Consider the following 26602-nt stretch of genomic DNA (forward strand, 5'->3'; position numbering starts at 1 on the left):
AAGGAGCTCATCCTTCCTGCAGGGTAAAAGAATAAAGTCTGCATCCAAACCGATAGTTTAGAAGCGTCTACATCTGCTGCACCTCAGATGCTTCTCGTTTATCCTGTGGCTGCAGGATGACAGCCTGTTAAAAGTAGGTGAGTTTAAAGGAAAGAATTTCTAATGAAGAAATGAGTCTGAGTAGAGAGGACACTGCTTCAGGATAAATTGATCTTCTATTTGTACACTTTACAACAATTGCAAATCATCATTTTTAATAGGTATTCTTCCTCCTGTTTGTTCTATACACAGCCCAAAATATGTCTTGCTTCTCAAAGTGTATTCAGCCTGCTTACGTACTAGACTTTGTTGAGACCTCTACTAAAATGCCTTCTTAGTTGCCCTTCTACAAAGCAATGGATATTACAAGAAAAATAAGCAGTGGAAAAATAGGCTGACTTAAAATAGAGCTTCATAACTTTGTTGCTAGTTATATTAGCTTATATGCCCTAGCTATTTTCAAAATGTTTTTCGAATGTAATTCTTTTCTAGTATGCTCTTAAAACTGCCAGGTTATGCATAGACCAGGAAAATGTTTGGGGTTTTTTTTCTGTAAACAAATGCCAAGTCTGTCATATTATCTTCCTTTATTTTTGACATATATTTCAGCATATATAGTGACTTGATTACAGGAGTCACCTCTTGTAAGTAGAGTGACCATAAGGGAAGGCTGGAAAGCTCATGTGATGGTACTCAGGCCTGTGAGAGATTGTTATGCTGGGTATCTTGATCTCTGCAGAGTTATCTGATGTCTGACCTCCAGTGGCTGCACAAAGGGGTGTTTTATTTGCTTTGTTCTGTAAGAGTGGTATTTGAACACTTGTAAACACACCGGTATCTCATTCTACTAGGCACTGATAGGCCTGCTAGAGTATCCTTGATCAGATAGTCTCAGTCTGAGTATCACAATGCTCAGTATCACAATGCAGAGTTCAAAGTTCTACTATTTTTTTCAACCTAGCAGCAACAAATTTATTTTTAATGCATCATATCTCAGCTTCACTGTTTAATTGTTCATGTTTCATATAGCTTTAGAACATCTTTAAATTCTCATTGATGCCTGTTTGATTTTGCAGTGAAAGTAGCAAACTATGGAGGTTTCCAGAAGCTAGGAAAACTGTTAGCAAATCACATTGTTACAGAAATTTCTTTAGAATACTTTGTAAGGCAATCTGCTTTAAAAGAAGTGGCCATTACCCACATGATCACACATCGGAGCACAGCCAGAGCAGCAGTAATGGTGGCTATTCATCACTGTTCCTTGATTGTCTGGTCCTGTGACAATAGCAATGGTGGGTTGGCTCCTTGATACATAGGCCCTTAAAATGTCTAGCATCATGATGAAGGATCCCTAGTGTAGGAGTTTAAAATTACCTTGGCAATGGATTTTGCCCCTTTAACCAGTTTTTCAAGCCTAGAAAAGTTTCAGAGTGTTAGGGTTTGGGTTTTTCCCTGTCTTCTTGTGTTATTAACTATACATCTCCATTGCAAATAAGCATTGTCCTTGTTCCAGCCAGGATAGGGTTAATTTTTCCATAAGCCAGGAGAACACATGACTAGGACTCCCAGATTATTCTATACCACCTCACATCTTTGATGGGGATGGGAGAAGGAGCCTTTCCAGGTCACATATCCTGGGAGTGGCCAGCTGTTGTTGGGAGTTCTCAGTGTGGTGAGCACTCATGTACGAACCATTTGCCTCTTTCTTGTACACACTTCTAATAGTCTATATATTGTTTTGCTTGCAGTTAAATCAGTTACATGAATAATTTGTTTAAAACATAAGCCCCTTTACTGAAGTCAGAACTGCAGTAAAATTGCTGTATGCTAAATTTTACTAGTGTTTAAAACTGATGAAGGCCACTTTTTCTAACAATGCCAGACACTAAGATAATTGATTGAAGCAGAGGGCAGTTCTGCCTCTTCAGCAATCTGAAAAGATGATTTAGAACCTTTGCCTCACTGCAATCAGTCTTAATTTACATCACCTAGACAATTAAAAAAGAAAAAAAGCTTTCAAAGTAGCTTAGGTAAAATATGAGTAAGTCTGTTTTTGCTCAATTACTTGTGGGAAAACTGTATTTTTGACACATATGGAAAGATCATAGTAGTAAAAGGAAGTGAATGCAGTAAAGTTCACAGCTGTATTTCATTGAAAAGCAAACCACTGGCATGAACTAAATTACTGCCTGGTTTCATGGCTACAGTCTCTACTAGGAGTAAAATTGAGCCCTGCATTGTAAGGGCTGAAACCTACGTCCATACTTACCTCTCCACAGGCTCTCCCTATTTTGCTTTCAGTAATGGTACTCAGAAAAAGGCAACACATCAAGGCTTTCTGCTGTATTTCAGCCATTCATCGCACTAAGAGATACCTATGGAAGCTCAAAACAAAACCACCCCAAAACAAAATACATCCCTAAACTCAAAGTTTAAGAAGTAGAACTTTATTCACACATTTGAAACAAGACAATAGCCTTCCTGAAAAAAATCTGTCATATTTCATGATTCTAATCAGACCTGTAAGATCCCTCCTACTATGACAGTACATTGTTTTCCATGCCAGTGCCACCAGTGGCCACTGTAGCACACATTGCTGCCATAGTTCTCTCCTAAGAGGATTCCATAATGAATTGTTCTGGTTGCTGCCATTCTGACAGAAAGTCTGAGGAATGCAAAACATGTTGAGAGATATATGAAATCTATCATATGGGGTCAAAAGAGTTAAATCTGTCATGTAGTAAGAAGACTTGAAATTGCCTCAGGGAAGTAAAAAGTATTTTGTTGCTGCAGTACTTTGAAATACATTTGACTAGAGGTCTTTAAGAAAGAGCTCATTTCAATGCACATTTAATTACTAGTCTGAAGTTATTTATTTGTTAACAGGGACAGCTCAGTGTTACAAAAATGTTATGACTAATTGTCTTGACAAAATTCAGTTCTTCACCATCAACCACCAATGCATAAGTGATACACACCTCTCAGTGGAAAAGATTTGTATCTGTCTTTAAAAAAGAAGCAAAAATTAGTATAAAGGAGCATAAAGGAGCTTTTTTGTTTTTAAACACACATAAGAACTACTAAATTACACAGGAATTACATGTTGTCAGAGAAAATCAGAAAACAATTCCCCAGGAGAATATAGTTTTGTTTTATAAGGAAGTGAACAATACACTGGAGAATTCTGGACAAAGCATTTCAAATAAAAGCATAGGTACTGAAGTACTGAGAACAGAACTGCTCAACATTACCAAACTGAATTTGTTCTGAAAACAAAGTTTAGCTACAACCTTCCCATCTGTGTAAGGAAACACAAATGAAAAAACTGCATTTCACTTACAACCTTTTGTTCCAAGAACAGCTCACTATGAACCATTAATAAGCTGCACTGTTAATCGTGATGCTCTAATTAAAACTCTTATCAGAGCAATGAATACTTTCCTTCATTCTAGCTACAAAAATACAATTCCACAGCTGCAAAGAAGGGATTACCACTGGCAAAAGTAGTCTCTTCAGAGAGCCGTAAGACTGGACGGAAGTCCCAAAGCCAAGAGGTTTCTGAAGGGAGTTCAAAACTTGACTGTATCTTCGTTTCCCACAAAGCTGCAATACTTACAATCCTTCAGAACAATGGTGGGTATGTGGTTACTTTGTATGTGTTTGTCTCTCCGCTGCTTCCATTCGGCTTTGTTTTAAACCCTATAGGATACAATTTAGTAAAATCTTGTTTGGCCAACGTGCAAATAAAAGCTTTAGTAGCAGAACAAAAACATTTCTGGACAAACTTTTTCAGTCCTGAACAAATCACAAACAGTTTTAAACTTCCTTTGGAAATCAAAATGGGCAGTTTAGAAACAGTTTTGAAAGCCCAACTAGATGTCCTCTTTACAATCAGAGGCTATACAAAATAATTTCAAACATATACTTGTTCAACTGAAAGTAAATTAAAGCAATCCACGGTTATATGTAATCTGAAGCACAAAATCTTCCTTTTCCAACTTCCTCAGTACAAATAATAGTTCATCACACAATTTTCTTTCTACATAAGTGCATAGATGAAAATAGGAATCAATTATACAAGTCGCAGATTTTCACAACTATGTTGACAGTTTCTACTGGACCTTCACAATGACATGAAACAATTACTGATGAACAGTCTGCAAAAGTGACAAATTGATCGAAAGTGTGATACTACCACTTATACTGAAAGAAAATACATAGAAGACTACTGAAAAATAATCGTATTTACTCCATCTGTCTACAAAGACAGAATTGGTTTCTTTACAATGGCTGTAAAACACTGCCTATAAAAGTACCTGACAGGACCCCTCCAGTCGAACAAAGTACTAAAACATCAACTATATATATATATATATATATGTATGTGTATGCTGGCTCACATGAATTCTACTCAACTCAGTACTTACACAATACAAAACACCCTTAAATGTAGCGACTGTAAATCAGAATAAGAGACCTAAAAAGCAGCCCTCCCTGTATGGCTTCTTGCTGCAAACAGGAGCACCAATAGCAGTGCAAAATTACCAAGACACTTCAAACCACAGCAGCACATACCAGGTAATATCCAGTGTGGTAACCACTCATGTACCAGGCTATCAACATGCTCCCCAATGCTTCGTCGTCCTCAGCAGAGTCTGGCCTCATGGGTGGTGGAGGAGGAGGAATCAACTAAGGAATCACAAAGGAAATGTCTGTTTCAAGAGGGTGTTTCCCAGATTAGAGACCACCTAATTCTATAAGATTAAAACATAAAACTGAAAAATAGGAACATATCCTCAATATGAGTAAGAGTCAGAGATTATGTTGCCTGAACACATGTAATTTTCAAAGCCTAGGAAAAACAAGACTCCTGACTTGTTTAAAACAAGACTTTGTTTACAGTACTCCTGTAGCTCCACAGGAGTACTGTAAACAAAAAGTGTTACTAGGGGAAAATACCAGCTGCTTCAGTGAATTGCTGTTAATTTAAAGTGTAGTTTCTTCAAATAATTTACCCCTTGGTATTCTGACCAACAGTTTCACTGTCACAGACATGAGTGCAAATCAGACCTCCTATGTTAGATTATCATAATATTTGGAACTAAATGTGTTAACAAATATACAAAAAATACAGGCAAACAGAACAAATATGTTCTAAAACCAAAGGCAGTGAGCACATTCAGTAAGAAAACCTGAGATCACCAATACTCCTCTTCCCCATCCTTCTGTCACTTACTGGTGGTCCTGCTGGGAACAGTGGGGGCCAGCAAGATAATGATGGAGGTGCCTTGAATTTTGATCCAGACTACACGGGAAAAAAAAAGTGGAAGCGTATAAATTAAAAGGGAATTTGGGCTATTAGCATTTTACTTAAGAGAAATATGTGAAACAATTCACGTACCTTGAACAACAGATAACACATTGCAGCAATTTAATGAAAATACAGACATGTACATAATAGTGAAAATAGCTATTTCTGAGGCACATTCTGTAACTTGAGAAGTGCAACTTAAGATTACTCATGTCACAAAGGTAAACATGGCTGAAGCAGGGCTCTGTTTAGAAGCATTTTTAAAAGTATTTTCAAAAGGCTTTCCTAAGTGGAAGTCAATGGTCACACTCTCAACAGGAAGAAACAGATCAAATATTCACACAGGAAAACACATAATTGCTCCTTTGCAGAGGGGGCAAAAATTGACTAACTTCCATTGTGCCAGTGAATGTCCTTAAATAAAGATCTAGACACAAATCTACTGACACAGCAGAAAAAAGATAAAATAAAACCTTATAAAAAAATCTTGCACAAACAGTAACATTTAGAAAACATAATGCCATGTTTCAGAAAATAACTGCACTATTATTTAGACTCATACACAATAGGAAAACTGAGGGGTGTATCAATATTCCATCACTCCTAATTCAAGAGAGCAGCTACAGCTGAGAGGCTCTGTGACATGTGGGCATCACCTTTAATGCCTTAAATGTCCTGTGAAGTGAAGCATACCAATTGGCTAAAAAATGCAAAATCTTAAAACATCAACAGCACTGCCACTAATCACACCACCAGAATCCAGGGAACAATATCCCTCTTCTAAGTTAAAAGGCAATTGGAAAGCAAATGTTAGCTAAGGACCAGAAGGTTCTTGTTATAGCAGCACTGCAGAAGGACTATATTGTGGCCAGATAGTTACAAAATGGCAGACCAAGAGATACTGACATGCGTATCTGTACATCTACTCTCAAAATGCTGCTAATTGAATTCTGGACAACAATAAATATCATATAGTCTCAGAATTCACAGTAATACCACACTTAGCAATGGTACATAAATTATTTCAATTAAGGTTGAGCTTGCCCTTCCTAGGCCTGGAGCTGGCGGTGGGGGTGTGGGAAATCTCAAGTTTTGAGGAGAAAATCTTGCTTTTGTGCAGTTGTTTTTGTTTCGAGGTGACTGGGAAGATTTTTCACTTTTATCTGTTGAATATGGAGTCTCATTTTCATTCTAGAAGGCAAAGACATTTTTATGAGATGCACTAAACATCTCATAAAAGCAATTTTATAAAACTCATAAAAGGAGTTTACAAAAGCAATTTTAGTGCAAAAAAGCTTGGAGTCTCATTCACATCCCTCCCTCTCTCCAGCTCTCCCAGTCCTACACAGGAAGAATTTTATCTGCTCATCATTTTAGCTATGTTGTCTTTCCCATGTGAATTTCTTGTCCACTCCCTTTCTTCCATGCTGAGTTCAAGAAGTAAAGGGATGCTTTCATTCCCTCCATCAGCTTGTGTCTGTTTACAACAGAACTGTGCATCACTTCTCACTCTGAACACCAGCAGCACCACCAGACATATTAAAAGAAGTTGATTCTCCTCCTTCCCAACTCCTTATAGAAGAATGAAAAAGTCCCTCACCTCCCCAGAATGCCCCATCCTATTTACTGTTTCATCGCTGGTTGGAGGAAGCAAATCAGACAAGTTCTGCTCCTCCTGATTTCCATATCCTGTGTAGGTGACAACACATGTGCCTCTCTTCTGGTTGATGGAGGCAATAGTTGCTAGATACAAATTGCCATCCTCGGACCAAACAGCACTGCAGCTGTCACCAACTTTCCACTGCAAAAGAAGCAAGAGAAGCATGTAAATATCTACATGGCTGGGCAGAACGTACCTTTTCGTAAGCTACTTTCTGTCCAGAGAGATGGATCCCACCTAGTGTTTCCTTTGCATTTACTGAAATTCCTCTATGTAACCTAAAGTTTATAACGTCATCACCCCCACCACCATCCCAAAATGTTACTCTCAAGGTGATGAAGCAGGCACTTCTGCGTACGGAAGTACAACATTCAGGACAAGCACCACTGGCATTTACAAATGAGACGACCTGTTTCAAAGGCGCTGTATTGCTCTCGTTTATATTGCTGATCTTTTTATGGTTTTTTCTCTTTATCACCAGGCTCTCCTCCTCCTTGTCTGAAGTCTCCGAGCACTCTCCATTTTTTAAGGCATTCTTAAGGAAGAGAAAGGAGAAAACCAATAAATGCCAATCCAGCGGCCTCAGCCCCAGCATCCAGCCCCGGCCGCGCCGACCCCTTACCTTGAAGGAGGCCACCGCCTTGTCATACGCCTTGATGAGGGCCGTGTCGTCCCAGATATCCGAGTCGTCGCTCTGGGAAGGCCACACACGGTTTAGCGCCATAGCAAGGCCGCGCTCCCGGCCCCGCTCCCAGCCCGCCCCACCGCTCCCACCTGCCCGGTGCCGCGTCGGAACACCACCGCGTCCGCCATGGCCGCGCCCCCGCCGCCGCGCACGCGCCGAGCGCCGTGCCCACCCCGCGGCCGGAAGGGGCGCGGCCGAGCCCGGGCCCGCCGGGATCCGCCGCCGCCGCCCGCCCTCGGCGTGCTTCCCTGGGCCTGCTCTGCCGCGAAACCCGCCCCGGCGGGCTGCACAGCGGGAGCCGGGAGCAAGCCAACGACGGGCGAGCGAAGGAATTGGTGCAGCGCTCAGTGCTGGGCTCCTCAGTACAGGAAAGACAAGGAGCTACGGAAAAGGGTCCAGCAAGAGGTCACAAAGATGATTTGGGATCTGGGGCGTCTCTCTTAAGGTCAGAGACTGCAGGAGTCGAGCCTGTTCAGTCCAGAGAAGAGAAGACTGAGAGAGGATCTCATAAAAACACACAAATATCTCGAAGGCAGGTGCCCAGAGGATGGTACCAGACTCTTTTTGGTGGTGCTCAGCGACAGGACAAGCAGTAAAGGCCATAAACTGAGACACAACAAGTTCCACCTCAATAGACAGAGTATTTCTTTACATTGAGGGTAGTGGAGCACTGGAACAGGCTGCCCAGGAAGTCAAGGAGTCTCCCTCTCTGGAGACGTTCAAACCTCACCTGGGCACATTGCTGTGGCATGTGCTCCAGGTGACCCTGCCTTGGCAGGGGGCTTGGACTGGAGAATCTTCTGCTCCTAACAATTCTGTGATTCTGTGAATTTGCCTAACTTCTCAACTACTGCAGGTGTTACATTGCCAGCACCAGCTACATCTCTCTTTCAGCTCTCCTCAAGCTCTGCCAGGGGCCTGTTACCAATGAATGAACGCAGTTAGATGGAACACAGTTTAAAAAGCAAAGGCTTCAACATATTTCTCTAGAGACTGGATCAGTTGCTGAGGAACACATTCAGTGCAGGCAGCTCCGGGTGCAGCTGCAGTGAGAGCAAGGCTAGAGGCCAGCCCATTGCACAACAAAAGGCACAGGGACTTGTGGCACCAGCCGAGGAACTGAGACACAGCAGGAGCCACACCCAGCCCTAGACTGTGAGGGTGTAAAAGCCCAGGCGTTCCTTTGCTTAGGGTCCCTCACAGAGGCACGAGGTGGAGCTGTGACTTTATTAGTTATTGCATCAAGATTAAATTATATTGATCATGAGGATGTCTGAGACTGCTACAGGAAACATGGGGTTGTGCTGATAAGGAATCCTGGTCTGAATATGAGTGTGAGGGGTGTAGCTGTGAAGTGGCTTCGTTTCCAGCTCAGGTGGTGCAAATGTGACTGACTGCCAGAGTGGCTTCCTGGATGGTCAGACAAGAAACTTTCCCCAACAATTTTCACCTAGTCAGGACGCAATATACTCAAGCATCCCTGTGAAGCAAGGGCTGAGTTTTTCCACACTAACTTTTATTCATGAGGCAGGTTGAAGCAGTAAATTTCAAGTAATTTTAGTGGTGTGACAGTTTCAAGATCTGCTTCCATTGGAACTCACTAACATCAAGCCTGCAGCTTATTTAAGTTAGTATCAGGACTCAATTGAGTCCCTTTTGTACACCAACAAAGTCTGCAAGTCAAGAGGCATTTTTTCCTATAGGGCAGACTTAAACTGTATGTAACAGTGCTTATAATATGCATTTCTTATAAACTTTGCTTATACTTTGTATTACACTTACGTTCTTATACTGCATTTTTCCACAAGATTATCCGTTCCTTATATTCTTGGTAACTTCTTGGAAATCAACTGATTATGAAGCATAACCATTTCAGACTAGACAGTATTTCATGCAACATTTTATTGTAAAAATATTTTGAGATTTACAGTTCAGACCTCTGCAAGGTTAAGCACATTTTACAAGTGTGTTCCATTCTGAATGAAGCTGTACTTTCAAGAATTCAGGCAAACAAATCTGGTCTAACTGTAGATTCAGAAATTCTGTTACTGGAACCATTAAGTAAAACTACCAAATGCAGCAAAAGCTAGAATAAAGCTATTGCTTGGTACTTTTATTCACAGACATGTAGAAGAGTGTAGTCAGTTTTGAAAGAGCACTGTAGACAACTAGGCCTATAGTAACCAGAAAATAACTAATGATAGTTGAACAACTCTGCACAATAAATGTTTAATCATTTAATGGCTGGACACTTATGAATGATCTTCTAGGTCCTTCTGCTTCATCAGTGCACTCTATCTTCTCCATAGCGGCAGCTCATTTTGCTCCTGCCTGCAGAGACTTCCTTTCATTAGCTGCTTTTTGCTTTTGCTGCATGATTTCAGTGTCCCTGTGAAGAAAAAACAGCTGGATATCAGATACTGGCTCACAATTTTTCTAAGCAGAGTTCCCTCCCTCTTTAGTAACTCCCACCTGAAAAAGGAAAAAATAATTTGTCAGTGAGCCACAAGCAGAGTATTTTTATTACCCTGTTTTTTCAGTGCAGGCGTTACTCCATGAGGCAGACAATTTACTCTATTAGTAGACCTCATATAATTATTTTGGTTTTAGAAGTAAAGAACAAAATGGATCAAACATCTTAAAGTATTACACAATCTTTTCCTGTTTGCAGCAGGCAAAAATCTGGTCAAAAAATTAAAAAGCTTTACAGGATGTAATAAAAATATACCTGTTTAACAGCAGATACAGCAAAATTTCATCATCAGTTTATGCTCTGACAAGTGATTATCCAATGAATAAAAACATAGTATTTAAATGCTATGTTAGCTAAGACACTGGATTCTTTCTGACCCATCTACTTTTTCAGCCTAAACATTTACTCAACTTTACTAGATCTTACCTCTGTTTCCTCTGAGAAGCAGACAAGCGATCTTCTTTCCTTTTGCCTTTGTGGATCTCCTGAGTTTTCTTCAGGTTCTTTTGGCGAGCAAGTTCACGCTGGTTCCCACCTGCAAGATAATAAACAGTTAAACAAGTACTACCACTTGTTTTTTCCCACACAGTGTACCCGTGCAAAAGTCTGTTATAAAGGCAGTACAGTTTGGCACAACATGTAGAGCTGGTATGGTCATACCTGCTATCTCAGCATCCTCTCCCAGTGTACAATAAGAGAAATTAAAGGTTCATAGTTATTACTTTTTCAATTCTATATGTCACGCTCAAGAGATTACCAAAATTCTAATATTCCTTACAGAAACAAAATGTAGTTTGCCACAAAAGGCTGAAGGAAAACCATCACACCAATAGGCTGCGCAAAATCACGTCAGTAACTCATCCAAAGACGAGTCATCCACTCTCAAACAGATTCCAGCATTCAATATAGCTTACAAATTAATTTTAGACTGAAATAACAGCACTGAAATTGATTGCACTCAAATACTATTGAGGAGATGACCTCAAAAGGTTTTTTTAATTTGAAATAAAGTGCAGAACGTAAGCCTGGGCCTTAGCAACTGGGTGGCATTATGACCAACAAAAGTGAGAAGAGTAACATTACTTCTATATATAAAGACACAAACCCACATCACTGTCAGTAGAGAGGACATTTCAGGGAAAAGACAGCTTTCCTCACGACTATCAACAGGATAGGAATGCAATCTCTTTGATCACACAAAGTTCCTGAGGACACAACATCAAAACTATCCATCTAAACACTCAGGGTCTTCCAGGCAATGGCCAAAGATTGAAAACTCTTCTGCATTAGCTGTCAATCTCTCCTCAGTAATCTCTTCCTTAGTTCTATTTTGCTCCAACCTGCCAGACCTGGTTCACTGGCTTGGTACTTCTTGCTCTACTTCTTTTGGACTGACACTGTTCCGCATAATCATTTGTTCTATTGAACTAACACGATCTTTTATACTCAAAAATGACAATTCAATCTCTCCATAATTTGTGTTGTCTCTCTTTTCAGTCTCTCTACAGTTTTAAGACTGTCTATGCCATGTTTCAGTCTCAAAGCCAGATATCTCAATCTTGAGGTGCCTGTAATTTCTGGTCTACAAAAGCATCTTAGGACTAGGTCACTTATAAACAACAACCTGCTGGTATGACCCACTTGCGAGCAGACAAAGGTACCTGCAATGTCAACAAATAGACAAGATCAACCCTGCAGAAGTAGGGGTTTGTGCATTCTTCACAACAGCCTATGGACTGCCTGGTAAGAGATGCCAGAAGCTCAAGTGAAAACAGCCCTGTATGACTCCTGCTTCCCAAGAACTGCTCTTGTCATGGAAGATAACTTTTGTCTGTGACAGGACATAAGTACTACCTTTTGGAAAAGCTAAGAGAACTCTCCTCATCATCCTCAGTAGCATCCTGTCCCCAAAGTCCATCTAGAAGAAGGGCAGCTGTTTGTTCAGTGACTGAAGCAAACCAGCTGTCTCTGGCAGTACTAGTGTTGATTAGAACTTGATGACTCATGAGCAGATGACACATTCCAGGCCATAAATGGTTCCTGAGTTTTGTGGTGCTCAGGAGGCCAGAACGTTATATGAAGGACTGAGCAGCAATGAAAGAGCTCTTCTACAAATCAACAAAACAAAATCAACAAAACAAAATCAACAAAACAAAATCAACAAAACAAAATCAACAAAACAAAATCAACAAAACAAAATCAACAAAACAAAATCAACAAAACAAAATCAACAAAACAAAATCAACAAAACAAAATCAACAAAAACCAGAAGTATCTTCTTTTATCATGAAGAAAACAGAGGAAGTAAAAACGATCTGCTAAAGCCAGAATTACCCTCCACCCCAAACCTCAGGTACTTCCTTATGAGCAGTTACTCTCCACCCTTAAACTCCGGTTCTTCCTTGTTTTCCAAGCAGACACTGAGAACGGGCTCTGCAGAGTTTTTCCATAGACACGGTAAGGTTTTAAATTTAGGAACTGAACTAAATTGTATCCCTGAAAAGCAGATGGCACAGCAAAGCAGAGAAGATAGAAAAGCTGAGCAGTACAGAATGCACACCTGCAAGCATAGAATACCAAACAACTCTCTGAAGAAAAACTTACTTCTGCCATCAGTGCTTCCAAATAAACATTGCCAAGGACTATTTGGTCCCATTACTTCACCTGGGATGCTGAATAAGTGTCCCTACCATCAAGGGAATCACTGGTGTTTTCTACATACTATAATATCAACCTAAATCTTCCATGAAATTGTCCCAACAGAAGACAATTCAGCTTCCTGAAATTCAAGCATGAACTACTACAAAAAGAGCAGTACACTCCTCCTGCTTATACACCTTTATACATTCCACCTCAAGCATCCCCATCCTGGCCTGCTTGTGCAAGACATACACCTCATTTCAGCCTGTCCTTGCTCTTCCAACTCCAGGAGAACAAAAATGCCAACAAAAATCCTAAATGAGCTTCTTTATTATGTTCTGTGCACAAACTGTTTAAGTTCCAGGTCTTCAGCTGCACGTCAGCAGCAGTGTGCTCTCATAACTGTATTTTCCAGACGAATGTGAAAGCACAGCCTCAAAACTGTGGGGTTTTTTCCGAGTGAATGTGAAAGCACGAGCTCAATGAAACACAAGGAGTTTCTGTACTGCCAGACATAGCAGGCAGAAGGCACAGGAGCACTCCCAGCAGTCGGGAGCCGGAGCATCCTGGGTCGGGTTCAGCGTTCTCCGCCATTTTAGAGCGGGTGTACGAACACTGCTGTTCGCCAGCACTGAACACGGTGACGATTTACAGAGTGCTCCTGCCCTTTCAACAACAGCCTCAACAACCTCAGCTTAAACAGCATAGTATTCAATGCTCAGCACTGAAATAAAAGGCCTTTATTTTCAGTCTGGGCGGCAGCCGGGGACTGAAGTAAAGTGTGGCTGTTGTTTCAGCCCATCATCACCTTAATTACTCCCCCCGGCCCCGCCGCCACTGATACGCCAGAAGGCGGAGAAGGATGTTTTCGCCTCCAGCTTCAGACAGCGGCAGGACGTGGGAAAAAGCCTCCTCGCCACGCACTCACTACAGGCGAGATTTCGCTGGTGGGACGCCAAGTCCGCAAAGAGCCAGACGCGGTAGCGGCCTCACACTGTGGCCGACTGCCAGACCCCGGCCCAGGCATCACCCCCAGCCGGACGGCCCTCAGCGTCGCGCCCATGCCTGGAACCGACCCAGAGAGCGGCCCAAGTCCACTGCCCACTTCGCTACCCGACAGGCCCCAAGCAGCCCCTGGTACTCACGGGTCATGGCGAGACGATCAGGCCACGCAGCACTACTATGGCTCGCACCGCTACCGCTAGCCACTGGCCCACAACAACCAGGCGGCCACTCCCACCGCCGGAACGGTCTGAGGGGCCGCCTGCTGCCGTTGCCGCTTATGGCACCTCGCTGGTCGCTGACGTCACGGCGCCGCGCGGACTCGGCCCAATCAGCGGTACGCGCGCCGCTGCCTCCCGTCCCGTGCGTCCGCTTTTCGTCCGCCTGGGCTCGGGGGTGAGGGAGAGGGTGAGGATTTGGTGTAGCAGCCTGGGCTCGGGGTCAAAGCGAGAGCCTGGAGAGTTGCTGAGAGCCAGCTGAACCGGCTGAGGAGCCGCCGGGGCCTTACAGGCGGCTACGGCGCAGTTATTGGTTGCCCCGTAGACGTTCCGCCTACTGCCTCTCCTTTCCTGGCCGGCGCACGTTGATGACGTCGCGGAGCGCGCCGCCGGGGCGGCGCGCCGTGAGCCGGCCGGGCTCGCGGCATCAGCGGGCCTACGCCGCCGCGCGCTGCTGACGCCGCCGAGCTCGCGCTTCTCCCGGGAGTGCCCAGCGCGCGCCTCTCCCGGCTCCGCCGCCATGTTCCGGCGGGCCCGTCTCACCGTGCGACCCAATGTGCGGCGCCCGGGCAGGGCCACTGCTACCGACCCTGGCGGGGTGGACCCGGAGCCGCCGGAACCCCCAGGTTCGGACACCCCGGCGGCGGACGGAGCAGGGACCGCGGCGGAATCGGCGGACGCGGGGCGGGCAGAAAGGTGAGTCCCGCCGAGCTCGCCCTGGGACTGTGTCGGGCCGCTGGCGGCACTCGGCCGCGGATCCCCGGGAGCGGGACGGAGCTGTGCGGGGCAGGGACCCGGCGGATCCCGAGAGGAAGCGGTGGCTCTGCGTAGCGCGGGGTGTCGCGGCCTGTCACCGTCTGGTTGTCAGTGCTGTGAAAGGGCGCTGGCTCGTCCTGCAGACCTCGTGGAAGACGCGTGCGGTCGGTGCCCGGTGACTGCGTGTCCAGGGCTGTCAGACAAGGACTTAGGGTGTTCGCAGCCTAAGATGAACCCGCGTTTCTTCGCTGCTGTTATGCAGCAGGTGCTGGAATAACATTGTAGTGGGCTGCCCAGGGAGGTGGTGGTCACCATCCTTGGAGGTGTTTAAGGAAAGACTGGACATGGCATTTAGTGCTGTGGTCTGGTTGACAGGGTGGTGTTGGGTTCGATGATCTCGAGATGTTTTCCAGCCCAATTGCTCCTGTGATTCTGTAAGTGAAGACTGCAAAGGAGGGGCCCAGTGTGGTCCAACTCTCATTATTTCTGGCTCCACAGCAGCTGGGAGCTCTGGTTTGCTGTGTGCAGCAAAAATTCTTTGTGCTCTGTAACCAGATGAGTTTGATTTTGTATTCCTACAGCATTTGCTCTTTTGTGTTCATTTCTTTATGCATTGGCAAGGGAGGACTTTCTCCCTTTTTGCGGGGTTTATTGCCTGCTTTTTAAGGTCTTAAAGGGCTTTTTATTGTGATGGAAGCACATGGTAAAGTTGACCTTAGGACTGGCCCTCCCTGAGGACCTCCCTGTTGTAGGTTAAGCCTGGCTGGTTGCTAAACCCCACCCAGTTTATTGCTTGCTTCCCCCTACCCCTGCCCATCCCAGCCTTGTGAGATGAGCAGAAAATCAAAATGGCAAACGCGTGAGAAAAGGTGTGTCAAGATAAAGACAGTTCAATAGATTCTGTGAACATAAGCAAAGCAGAATTGGGGATTCATTCAGCACTACCTGCAGATGTTTCCAGGAAAGAAGGGATCAATCACTCATAACAGGTACTTGGGAAGACAAATGCCATAACTCCAAATGTCCTTTCTTTTTTCTTCCCCTGGCTTTTACTGAGGAGCACAGTGCCACATGTTGTGGGATAGCCCTTCAATCTTCTGAGATCAGCTGTCCTGGCTGCGTCCCCTCCCAGCTTCTTGCTGATCCCCAGTGGTCAACCATGCTGCAGTGTGAGAAACGGCCCTGGTGCTGCACAATCATTGCTCAGCGTTACCTGAAAACAGGGGTGTGCTGTCAGCGCTGTTGTGTCACAAATCTGAAACAGCACCATGTGAGCCACTGTGAAGGAAGTTAACTCTGTCCCCACCAAAGGCAGTACAGATCAGTGTTTCAGGACATCCTCAGTCTGTTAATTGTGCTTCAGAACAACATGCACACGTCTTTTGTTCAGTTGGGTTTGAGTCTTTCATAAATACTTTGATTCTTTTAGTTGAAGCTTGCCCCTTATGACAGCATGATAAAGCAGTGTTACTGTCTTCTGTTTCAGTGTCTGGAAATTCAGGTATCAGACTAGTTGGCATGGCATGTCTTTAGGAAACCCATACTGCCTTTTATTCAACTTGTCTCTTACATCTTTACTTGTTTTGCATTGTCCTTCAGGATGTCATTTTTATGTCACAGCAATCACCTTACTGGATCCTTTGCTGTCTGATTTTTTTTTAATGAAGACATTTTTACCATTTTTCACTTAGAGGCTACTGTTGCTGTTTCAGCAGATTTGTAAAAGACTTTTGTGTTTGTAATTTAACAAGTGCATCAGTGTAATATAATTTTAAGTTTCAAAACTAGACATTGGTGTGACTCTGAAAGGCACTCTGATCTGTTCTCATGGCCTAAAAACAGGCCTTTGCCATATAGCCTTCTGACACGGTAGCCCACCTAGCTGACCAGGGGAAGCCAGTTCATGTAAACTTTTTGAACTTCAGTAGAACTTTCCATACTGGCTCTCACCCTATCCTTCCTTCTGGACAAAACATCCAGCACATACCTGTATGAACACATCATGTGATGTGTGAGCAACTGGTTCATGGGTTGGGTTACAGTGAATGGGGTGACATCAGACTGGTGACCTGTCACTGGTGGGGTCCCACAGGGCTCCATCTCAGCCCTGAGCTCCTCAACAGCTTCATAAATGACCTGGACACAGGTTTCAAAGGTATATTAAGTAAGTTTGCACATGATACAAAATGCACATGATACCTGTTGACTCCCTTGAGGACAGGGAGGCCCTGTAGAGAGACCTCAGCAAATTGGAGGGCTGGGCACACACCAGGCGTATAAAGTTCAAAAAGAGAAAGTGCCAGATTTTGCGCCTGGGGTAGGGCAGCCCTGTGTGTATGGACAGACTGGGGAACAAGAGACTGGAGGAAAATTACCTGAGTGTCCTGGTCTGTGGCAAGTTGAACACAAGTCAGCAGTGCCCTGGCTGGCAGGAGGGCCACCCGTGTCCTGGAGTGCATCAGGCACCGCATCACAGCCAGGCAAGGGAGGGGATTGTCCTGCTCTGCTCTGCTCTGCTCTGCCCTGGAGCGGCCTCACCTTGGGTGCTGGGGGCTGTTCAGGGTGCCACAGTATAAGAAAGACATTGAGCTGTTAGAGAGCATCCAAGGGGGTGGAACAAAGATGGTGAAGGGCCTTGAGGTGAAGCTGGATGAGGAGTGGTGAGGTCACTTGTTCTGTTCAGCCTGGAGGAGACTGAGGGGGGACCTCATTGCAGTCTGCAACTTCTTCATGAGGAGAAGTGGAGAGGCAGACACTGATCTCTTCACTCACAGCTGCTCAAGTCTGTGTCTGTAGCATCAGTCACTTTACATAGTTTTGTTTTCTATATACTGATTAAGTTTTGTTAAATATCAAAGAAATTAAAATTCTGTAAGAGAATTCTAATTTTTTAATATACTTTCTGTTAGATTTTATTTAACTGCTCAGAAATCCTGTGCTGCACTCTGATTAAAAACTCCACATAACATAGGTGGTGTGGAGAAGGTGAATGAAGAATTCCTTTCCACCGTCTTTGCTGTACAAAGAGCTGTGGGTGTTGAGTGGAACTTGCAAGATCTCATTTAAAGCACCTAAATAGGCACCATGTGAGAAGCCCTCTAAACTCTTTGCTCAAGGATTTTCTGTACTAAAAGTGTCTATGAACTCACAGTGTGGGACAAATTAATTCAGCCATTTAACAGAGGCTGCTAAATGCAAACTAATAATCTGCAGCATTTGCCTGAATCATAGAAAGTAGCTGGAGAGAATTTTGAAAAGCTTGACTGTATGTTTATACTTTTTTATATTTCTTGGAAAACATTTACTTCTGACCACCGTATTTAAAAATGTGTAAGTGAACCATGGTTGTCCTTACGTACAGAACCAAGGCCTAGTTCCAACATAAAATTACAAAACTCTTTATGATTCAGTTGTAATTATACTGCAGTCTTACTATGAGCAAGAGCCATGAAGCTGAACAGTGGTGGAGTCAGCAGATTTGGGATGATCATAATAGTTGGTGGTTTTACTTGTACTTTGAAAATTATTTCTGCATAAGTGTTAGAAAAAGTACTTACGTACCAAGTTTTCCAGGGAAGCTAAGAGCTATTCATGTGTTAAGTGTGAGCAGCAGTTTGACTGCTGAAGTTTTTCTGGAAGTCACAGTTTACATATCATCTACTTGCAAATGTGTAAGAGGAATGTTCACTTTTGTTGTAATAAAAGTCATCAAACCACTGTTACATACAGCTTTGTTTTTAATATATCACCTATGTTATGTAATTTTTTTTAAGTTACGTAATTTTTAGAAGGCTTTATGGTACTGGTATTTTCAGCTGAAAGGAGAGAGCCTTCCAGAAAAAGAGGTGGGGTGGAAGAATGTGTTACTACTATTGCAAGCTTGTAGATCAGTGATTAGTATTAGAAAATAATATGTCAGCTCCTAGAGCTGATTATTTGATGAGGAAGTACCAGCTACATGTTGGTCCTAGCATGGCTTGTTGTGTATAACTGCTTTCTTGTAGCCTAATGTTTATACTGGTTGCCCATAAACACATCTTGAAAGTAAAAGCAACAAATCTATCACTGTAAAGAACTTCAGAATACTTTCTTAAATTTTCCAGCGATGACAAGGCGGACAATACAAGCGGCGCTGGGGAAGCTAGTAAACCTGCAGAGATGCTTACACAGAGAAGAAAACGTATCTCCACCATGCCAAATCTTGTCAAACCCAGAGCCAGACCATTGTCTGCTCAGCGTTCTGCACCAAAACCACAGAGGCGAACATCACAAGCTTCTGATGGCAGTGCTTCACTTCAGAAGGATCCCTCCCCATCAGAAAAGAGTAATGTTGAAAGCTCTGTGAAGTCTCCTATGCTTCCTGAGAAGAAAACACCTGTGCCACAAGTGCCACAGTTTTCACCGCTAAAAAAATCTGCGAACAAAGAGCAAACTGTTGGCGTAGCTGCTCAGAAAAATGATGATAGCTTGCAGAAGAATATACCCTCTCCTCTCAAGGAGAGACCAACACAGGAAAGATCACGAACACAGGAGGAAAAGCTACCTGTGAAACCTTCTCCCGAGAAAGTTAAACGAACATGTTCTGACCGCGAAAGGATCCTCAAAGCTCGGAAATTAAGAGAAATGCTTAAAGAAGAGCTGAAGAAAGAACGGATGGTAAGGCCTCTGTGTTGAGCAGTGCTTATCTGTGAAGGGCAAGACATTTGTTTCACCCTGCATGCATTATCTCTTTGCAGTAGTGTTTTCTGATGATTGTCAGCTGCTCACTGTTAGTTGTCTGTCTTACCTCATAACTCTCTATTTGTTTATTAGCAGCAGCAGCACTTTGTTCCTTAATAATACAGATTTTACAAGGAATTGCCTAAGTTTTTCTTTGATTAGACCACAAGTCTTTTTGGCATGACACCTGGTTTTATTTTGTAGTCAACATTCCAATTTTGAAAGTTTCACACTACAGCAGGGAAGTGTGCTGCAAGAAGCTTGGATTTGGGATATTTTTTTGGGGATATTTTTTCAAGCTGATTATTGTCAGAATTCTGTAATGTTGAATAACTTTTAACTTATTTGTGCTAAATATTGAATGCTTCTGAAAGGGTAAGTGACTTAAAGGTCTGTAATGCCCTCGCTGAGAAAGGGGCACTTTTAAGATAGTCTTGTTTTGGTTCTTGGGAGTGGGGTGTGTGTGTGGGGGTGTGTGTGTGTGAACAACAAAATTCCATGAACGGGGTACTTCATAAATAAACAAAAGTAATAATAATTTGTGAACTATAAAATATTTTCAGAGTGAATCTAAGTGCTTATTGTTTTCTTTGGTTTCATTTGTTTTGTATGGAAGAAGTTGAAACACAGGCCTCCAGTAATTGAAGGACATTCTCCACCAGATCGTTCTAAAATGACCATGAGAGACTTAATATACTATCTGCCAGAAAACAATCCTATGAAGTAAGTATGACTTCTTGTCTCTCTCCTTAGGTTAAATTACTTTTCGACCTCTATAATACTAAATATGGAGTATTAACACAGATATAGTGTTGTTGCAGTGGTAACAAAAGCTTCTAGACTAGCTTCTAGTTTTCACGTCTGTTTAATTCTAGTATAGAATTGAGAATGGAGCTTAGTGTACTTGTTGAAACACACAAACATTAATCTGTCCCTAGTGTTGATTTATCTCTGCAGAAATACAGACTAGTAGAATTTTTTTTTCCAACTCCCTGCTCTGAAATTTTTGGTTGTGGCTGTTAGGGATAATTGCCTACCAGACCCAGTGGACTTAGGAAGCTAAGCATTTCTCCTTCTAGGTGCTGAAGTGCAAAATGCACTGCAAGACCCTAGTGGTGTTTACCGTGGATGAATGTAGTTGCTGCTGCTGCACTGACATGTTTCACTAGTGCAGCTGGCTGTACAGACTGCCACAAACAGAGCAGAGCAGGGCCTTTTTCCTGCAACTACCAAAAGCAATCGCATGAATAGAAGTTCAGTTATCCAAGTCCTTTCACTAGTAGATGTTATCCAAGTTCTTTCACTAATGGATGAGTTTTCTGGTATCATCTGTTATCACTTGCTTCTTAATATTTGTGTGCTTGTGTGTTTTATTTATCACTTCCCTTATTTTTTCTTTTTGCACTGAATAGTCCCCAAGGAGGTAAAAAGCAAGATGCTCTCATGTTACCTGTATCCATACAATGGATTTCTGCTTGAAAAATCTTTTTTTGTCCTTGCTTGTACAAAAAGGGCAAAATTTACTAATTAGTGGTGGTTGTGTAGTTCAATCTAGATGTGATACAAAGAACTGAAAAAAAAAAAGCTTTGTGTTTCTTTGTCCATTGTGCACTAAAAGCCAGTTTTGTGGAAGAAAGCAGAAATATATATGCACAAACAATCATCTCTAGCTTTTTATGACATTCTAGGTCTTCATTGGTAGAAGAAAAGAGAACAGGAAGAAGTTCTGCACTGAGTCAAATGAAAGAGTAAGTCTTGATGGTGAAGTATAGTCGGAAAGTTTTCTGGTGTAAAAAAACCCTCATTTCTGTAATAATACTAAAAGTAGAGGTATATTTTTTTATTGTTCAAATATCACAGTCTGATTATAAAAATTGCAGTTTTGGCTGGTATGGCCATTAAAGAACATTTTGCTTTCAATGTTAAGTTTTATGTATTTCCATTTTAGAGTAGAATAAAAAGCAGGTTTCAAAGTTCACATATTGACTGATTTCTTGATGTGTTGTGTTGCTGGGTGCTTTATCAAATTGTTGAATGTCTGTTGAATGAGTAGGAATTCAAAACACTGAACAGTATTTTTGTGTGCTGTCTTAAAAATTGTAGACAGGAAGAGAAAAGTACTGCTGATCATGAAGAAGAGGAGGAGGAGGAAGAAGAGAATGGGGAAGAGAATCAGGATGGTCCCCTTCTCGTTCCTCGTGTGAAAGTAGCAGAAGATGGTTCCATCATTCTGGATGAAGAAAGGTGACAAATTCTGTGCCTGACTCATGGACAGTATTGCATTACAGCTCAGTTTGCAGATAGAGGACTACTTTGGATGGGGATGAGTATGAGTGTATTTACGTTTGAGAGTTGAGCTACACTGACTTAGGAAACAATGCAAAGATGTGGCAAAATACGAATACCAGTAGTCTGCATCTCTGTAGTGGCATACTTTATGAGAAGTGTTTTTGGGGAAAGAGATAGAGAGGAAGATGACATATTTTATTATTGTGAATGAACACTGAAGATTCGTCAAACTTCCAGATGTCTTCTGTTTAGCTGACTTTTTTGCTTCACATAGTTAACATGGGTCTGCTTACTGTTATTTGGTTATCAGTATGATTTGCTCCAGCTTTGCATCTTGCCTGTTGCTGCTTTATTCTCCTGTCAGTGTTTTCAGTAACTTTGCTTAGAATATGATGTTTAAAAAATAGATTATAAAATTTCTGAGTTCCCTAAAGGTATTAACATGAAATTTATGCCAAGGTTTAAGGATAAAAGTGGCCTGGTAAAAGAATTTGAAAATACTGTAGAAGGATATTGAGTTGAGAGGCTGTCATGGTTTTAGAAAATAGATTTCTCAAATGTTAAAAAGTTTGTTTGTTTGTTTGGTTTTTTTTTGAAGCTACTTAATTATTTCTGTCTGTATGATATCTTATAAAACAGAAAAAGCAAATTTACTTACAGAGGGTGAATAGGGTAGTGTTCTTGCTGCATTCTCCCATTAAAGTACGTGTTAGTGTAATTATTAAAATTAATTACACACTAGACATGTTCACTTGTGGAAAAAAAAATTGAATAGCTGTCTTATAAATATCTACTATATTTTTTTCTTAGCAATATTTTGAGGTGAGTCTTCTTGTGTGTTTTCTTTTCCAGCTTAACTGTTGAAGTTCTAAGAACAAAAGGTCCATGTGTTGTTGAAGAAAATGATCCCATCTTTGAGCGTGGCTCTACAACTACATATTCTAGCTTCAGGAAAAGTTTTTACACTAAGCCATGGTCAAATAAAGGTGAATGTATTTTTGGTTTCAAGCTTTGAGTCCACAGAAAAGTTATAGTTTTCACCTATGCTTTATACTTGACAGTTTTCATTCTCAATGGAGTAAATGGATCTACTTACATGTCATCTCATGTAATCTCAACCCTCCACACTCTTATAACAGGCAGAGCTGTGGTATTTACTGTGAAAACTGGCCTTTTGAAAAAATCCAGTGCCTTTTAATATGCAGGCTGCCTGTGCTTTTTTTCTGCCATCGATGTTTAGATGCTGAGAAAATGCTAGTCTGCTTTACCAAGAGCATAATTTTGGATTCTGGTTTACAGATATTTGAGTTCTCTATGGTACTTAAGTAGGTTCTTCCCGCATGGGTGGGAGTAGATTGTATAAGGTATTTCTGTGTGGACTGATTTCAGTGCAAGTGGACAGATGTGTTCTTATGAGTGGGTAGGTTGGGTTCTTCATTACTCCTGCTATGAATTGACTATTATCTCTGGGTTTACAGTGCTGTGCAAGACTTCTTATGATTGGAAATTACTTTTTACTGCTATAGATGGAAAAATTAGCTTCAGAATTCCCTGTGGTCTCTTTAGAATGCACTCTTTTCCTGTTGATAATGGAAACGGTAGATTTACATTATGTTTTCCTGATTTCTGTTTGTGCTTATGTTCATAATAAAAATGGATATGGACAATTTGGGGTTGGTTAGCTTTGATTTACTAGCTTTAAAAAGCACACTTCACATTCTGCAGTTTTGTAATAGTTTAGACAGTTCTTTCTGTTGATAGTTCATTCAGCAAATGTTATTAGAGGGACCTAGGTAAAATAACAAACATGTTCCATGCATACTCACGTGGAGTTGCAGCTACAGTAGACAACCTCAGAGTTACTGATCTTATGAAATTAAGTTTGCAAGTTGTTTTTATTTCTGATAGCAAGAAGGATGGTTTAGTAAATATTAAAGTATGTGTAATTTTGTCTTTCTTTTCCCTTATAGAAACAGACATGTTCTTTTTAGCTATCAGTATGGTAGGAACAGACTTCTCCTTGATTGGGCGGCTGTTTCCTCATAGAGCCAGAGCAGAAATTAAGGTAAAAATTAAAGCACTCCATAAAGAAATCAAGCATCTGGTTTTACTTTTCTTTTTTTTATTTGCATTCCTATGCTTCCTCTACTAGTGTTGATAATTTTGGTGCAAATTTTCTCCACTTTAGTGCTTGTTTTCTGATACCTGTTTCAAGAGGTTGTAAGTATCTGAAACATTAGAATGCTGGTTGAATTTCAATGAATGTATGTAGTAAATGTATCATCCTTAAACACATTTTGTTTTAGTTAAAGAATGCTGATAGGCCATTTAGGCTGTTTGGTGAGGGCCTTCTGTGTTATCTTTTTTGTTGTACACAGCTGGGAAAGTCTTTGGTGTTTCAAACCTTGCTCAGATTAAAAGTCATGTAAAGGTGTAGAAAATAATAAACGTATTGCTGGTGATAAGCTGTGGTAACAGATTTTATGTTTAAAAATTAGTTACAAACTTGTGTTCTGTGGATATGTATGTGAATTTCAACAACTGTAGTTGGTTTGTTGCACTGAAGGCTTAGTTTGAGCTGCCATTTTGTGCAACATATTGTTGCATTTCTTGCTTAATGATAAACACAACTGTGCATTTGCTTTTAGAACAAGTTCAAACGTGAGGAAAAAGCTAATGGATGGAGAATAGACAAAGCTTTCAGTAAGTAAATATTCCCTACCCTACAGGCATCTATTTTGATGGTATTTTCTGTGCTTTGCCTTGTTTGAATTACTTAGAAGAAAGTTTTTGCTCATAGATGAATCCAGAAGCTGTGGAGTCTTAGGTTTTCATTATAAGTATAATTCACAACAACAATCTTTAGGTTTGTTTTCTATCTTTTCTGGATGTCTGCTAAATAAGATTAATAAAAACTTTCTCTGTATATTCAGTTGAAGATAATTCTTTTTATTAATGGGAATTTCTAGCACATTTATTTATTGTAAACTGCTTTGAGACTCCTTAAAGACTGACTTTGTTAGTTGAATGAAGTACATATGTCCTACAGCAGTATGTCCATACATTATTTGGTACTATGGTATAGTTAATGTGTTTGTCAATCCTTAAATTTTTTGAACTATTTAGTTTTATAACTTGTTTTTTAAAGCCAAACTACCATATTCCAGTCACCTTTATGTCACCTTCAGCCCCTGCTCAAGTGATGCAGAAAATACTTTCAAGAACTCTCTGTTTAAATGTATATGACCTTTGCTTTTTAATGTATCACTGATGATTTTACGAAGATGAAACTTGAAAAAATAATCAACTTTGAAATCTGTTCTATTTCTTTGCTTTAATCTGATAGAAGAAAAACGACCCTTTGATTTTAAATTCTTTGCCCAGCTGCTTGAGAAGGTCTTAGCAGATGAGGGAAAGAGGAAGCAAAAGACTGTTAAAAGCCAGAAGCCAAAAGAAAAGAAGTCTCCAAGGCCACAAAAGAAGTCAAAAGGTATTTTAAAAGAGTGCTTGAGATGACATTACAGAGCAGTGGTCAGTAATGTGTTGCTAGCAGAGGAGAAATCATGTAGGGCGTCACATACTCCTTCCCTGTTGTAGACAGGACAAGAAGATCTTAGCTTCATAGTGGAAATTTTTCAGATGTAGTTTACTGATGTACAGGATGGTAATAATTAGTGACAGAGCAGAAACATGATACCATGGTGAAAATGCTGTTCCACCATCTGAAGTGCTGATATTCAAATTTACTGAGTGGTACATATCTTCATGAGTTGCTAATGAATTCACTTCTAGAAATTTTTTAGGCCAAATTCATATTTTTGGCAAACTCTTCTGTGTTGAAAGTTTTCTTGCATTTAAAAGCCTCTTCTTTTAAGGGTTCTGTTTCTCCTTTGATAGTAGTTGAACTTCCTGAGTCTGAGCAGTATGATTATTTTCAGGGAATGATGTAAAAGTTGTTTTATCTTTCTGGTTTGTTCAAAATAAAGATTACATTTAATTACTGTTGATCACCGCTGTGTTTTACTACCTCAGTACCTGGAAAGGACCTTTGACAGATGTGCTTTAATTAAAAGCAGTTATACTGATACAGTTTCATACATTTCCTGCTAATTTTGTGGCATTGTTCACTTGTTTCTTCCACAAGGACCTATCATTTTGTAAATGGTATTGTGAAACAAACAAGTGAACATCTTTATAAAGAGGATGCTAGCTAGGAATAAAGATCTCTTAAAATTGAAGAAGTTGCTGCGTTTCGGTACCCTTGGTTTTGGATGTGATTAAATAAAATATCTCATGTATTAGGACTTAAAACTATGTAGAGAAATCTTGTTTCTGCACTTTAGTGGTGGATTAAAGGTATGTAATGCATAAAACAATGTGAGTATGCTTTTCTTCTTCTCATGCATTTTTGAATTCTTAATTACAGAGAAATTAGTTCATTTAAGATTAATAACAAGGAAAGGAAAAGTTCTTGGTGGTTAAATAGAAGATCAAGGCAAAATGTCCTTAAAATAGGGGGTTTAACTCATTAAACCCAGAAAATAACTTGTTAATTATTAGCTAGATAAAATTTCAGCTTCCTTATGTAAGCTAGAATGATCAACTGTTACACATTTCTTGATGAAAAATTGCTTTTGTATGGCATATGTTCTGTAACCATCATCACCTATTTCTGCAGAGATACAAAAATTCTTTATAGGAGTAGCAATGTCTTTTTTTCCCTGAACCCAAATGTCACTGTATAAACTGCAAAAAAGCACAGGCACAATAACATTTACTAAATTGGCTTTGCATCCCATATTGCCTTTCC

The 26602-nt window shown here is 41.2% G+C and overlaps 3 protein-coding genes across 6 annotated transcripts in view; 1 reads left to right on the forward strand and 2 right to left on the reverse strand.

The window, feature by feature from the left end:
• Positions 1–2464: 2464 nt before the first annotated feature.
• LOC115915720 (survival motor neuron protein-like) lies at positions 2465–7870 on the reverse strand. Of its 2 annotated transcripts, XM_030969352.1 has the most exons (8): positions 7785–7870; positions 7633–7704; positions 7420–7545; positions 6951–7151; positions 5276–5344; positions 4615–4728; positions 3656–3738; positions 2471–3044 (listed from the first exon to the last, which is right to left on the reverse strand). In XM_030969352.1, exons 1-7 carry the CDS (start codon positions 7821–7823, stop codon positions 3685–3687), a joined length of 675 nt encoding a protein of 224 aa, XP_030825212.1. In that variant the 5' UTR covers positions 7824–7870; the 3' UTR covers positions 2471–3044; positions 3656–3684. The 2 variants fall into 2 exon arrangements, with proteins under 2 accessions (XP_030825211.1, XP_030825212.1); XM_030969351.1 differs by having other exon boundaries at positions 2465–3738.
• Positions 7871–9565: 1695 nt separating this feature from the next.
• Positions 9566–14229, reverse strand: LOC115915164 (small EDRK-rich factor 1-like). Its single transcript, XM_030968317.1, has 3 exons — positions 13954–14229; positions 10595–10703; positions 9566–10084 (listed from the first exon to the last, which is right to left on the reverse strand). Exons 1-3 carry the CDS (start codon positions 13958–13960, stop codon positions 10012–10014), a joined length of 189 nt encoding a protein of 62 aa, XP_030824177.1. The 5' UTR covers positions 13961–14229; the 3' UTR covers positions 9566–10011.
• Positions 14037–26602, forward strand: part of BDP1 (B double prime 1, subunit of RNA polymerase III transcription initiation factor IIIB) — a 52584-nt gene continuing 40018 nt past the window's right edge. For 2 of the 3 annotated variants that reach the window (XM_030968316.1, XM_030968315.1), the window contains exons 1-9: positions 14037–14724; positions 18888–19440; positions 20120–20226; positions 21192–21251; positions 21607–21747; positions 22645–22778; positions 23763–23857; positions 24441–24495; positions 25139–25282. In XM_030968316.1, the coding sequence (XP_030824176.1) occupies positions 14549–14724; positions 18888–19440; positions 20120–20226; positions 21192–21251; positions 21607–21747; positions 22645–22778; positions 23763–23857; positions 24441–24495; positions 25139–25282 (1465 nt within the window). In that variant the 5' untranslated portion in view covers positions 14037–14548. The remainder of the gene's footprint in view (positions 14725–18887; positions 19441–20119; positions 20227–21191; positions 21252–21606; positions 21748–22644; positions 22779–23762; positions 23858–24440; positions 24496–25138; positions 25283–26602) is intronic. The other variant, XM_030968314.1, reaches the window with a different exon arrangement.

The sequence above is a fragment of the Camarhynchus parvulus genome, chromosome Z (genome assembly GCF_901933205.1).
Source record: "Camarhynchus parvulus chromosome Z, STF_HiC, whole genome shotgun sequence".
NCBI classification, from domain to species: domain Eukaryota; kingdom Metazoa; phylum Chordata; class Aves; order Passeriformes; family Thraupidae; genus Camarhynchus; species Camarhynchus parvulus.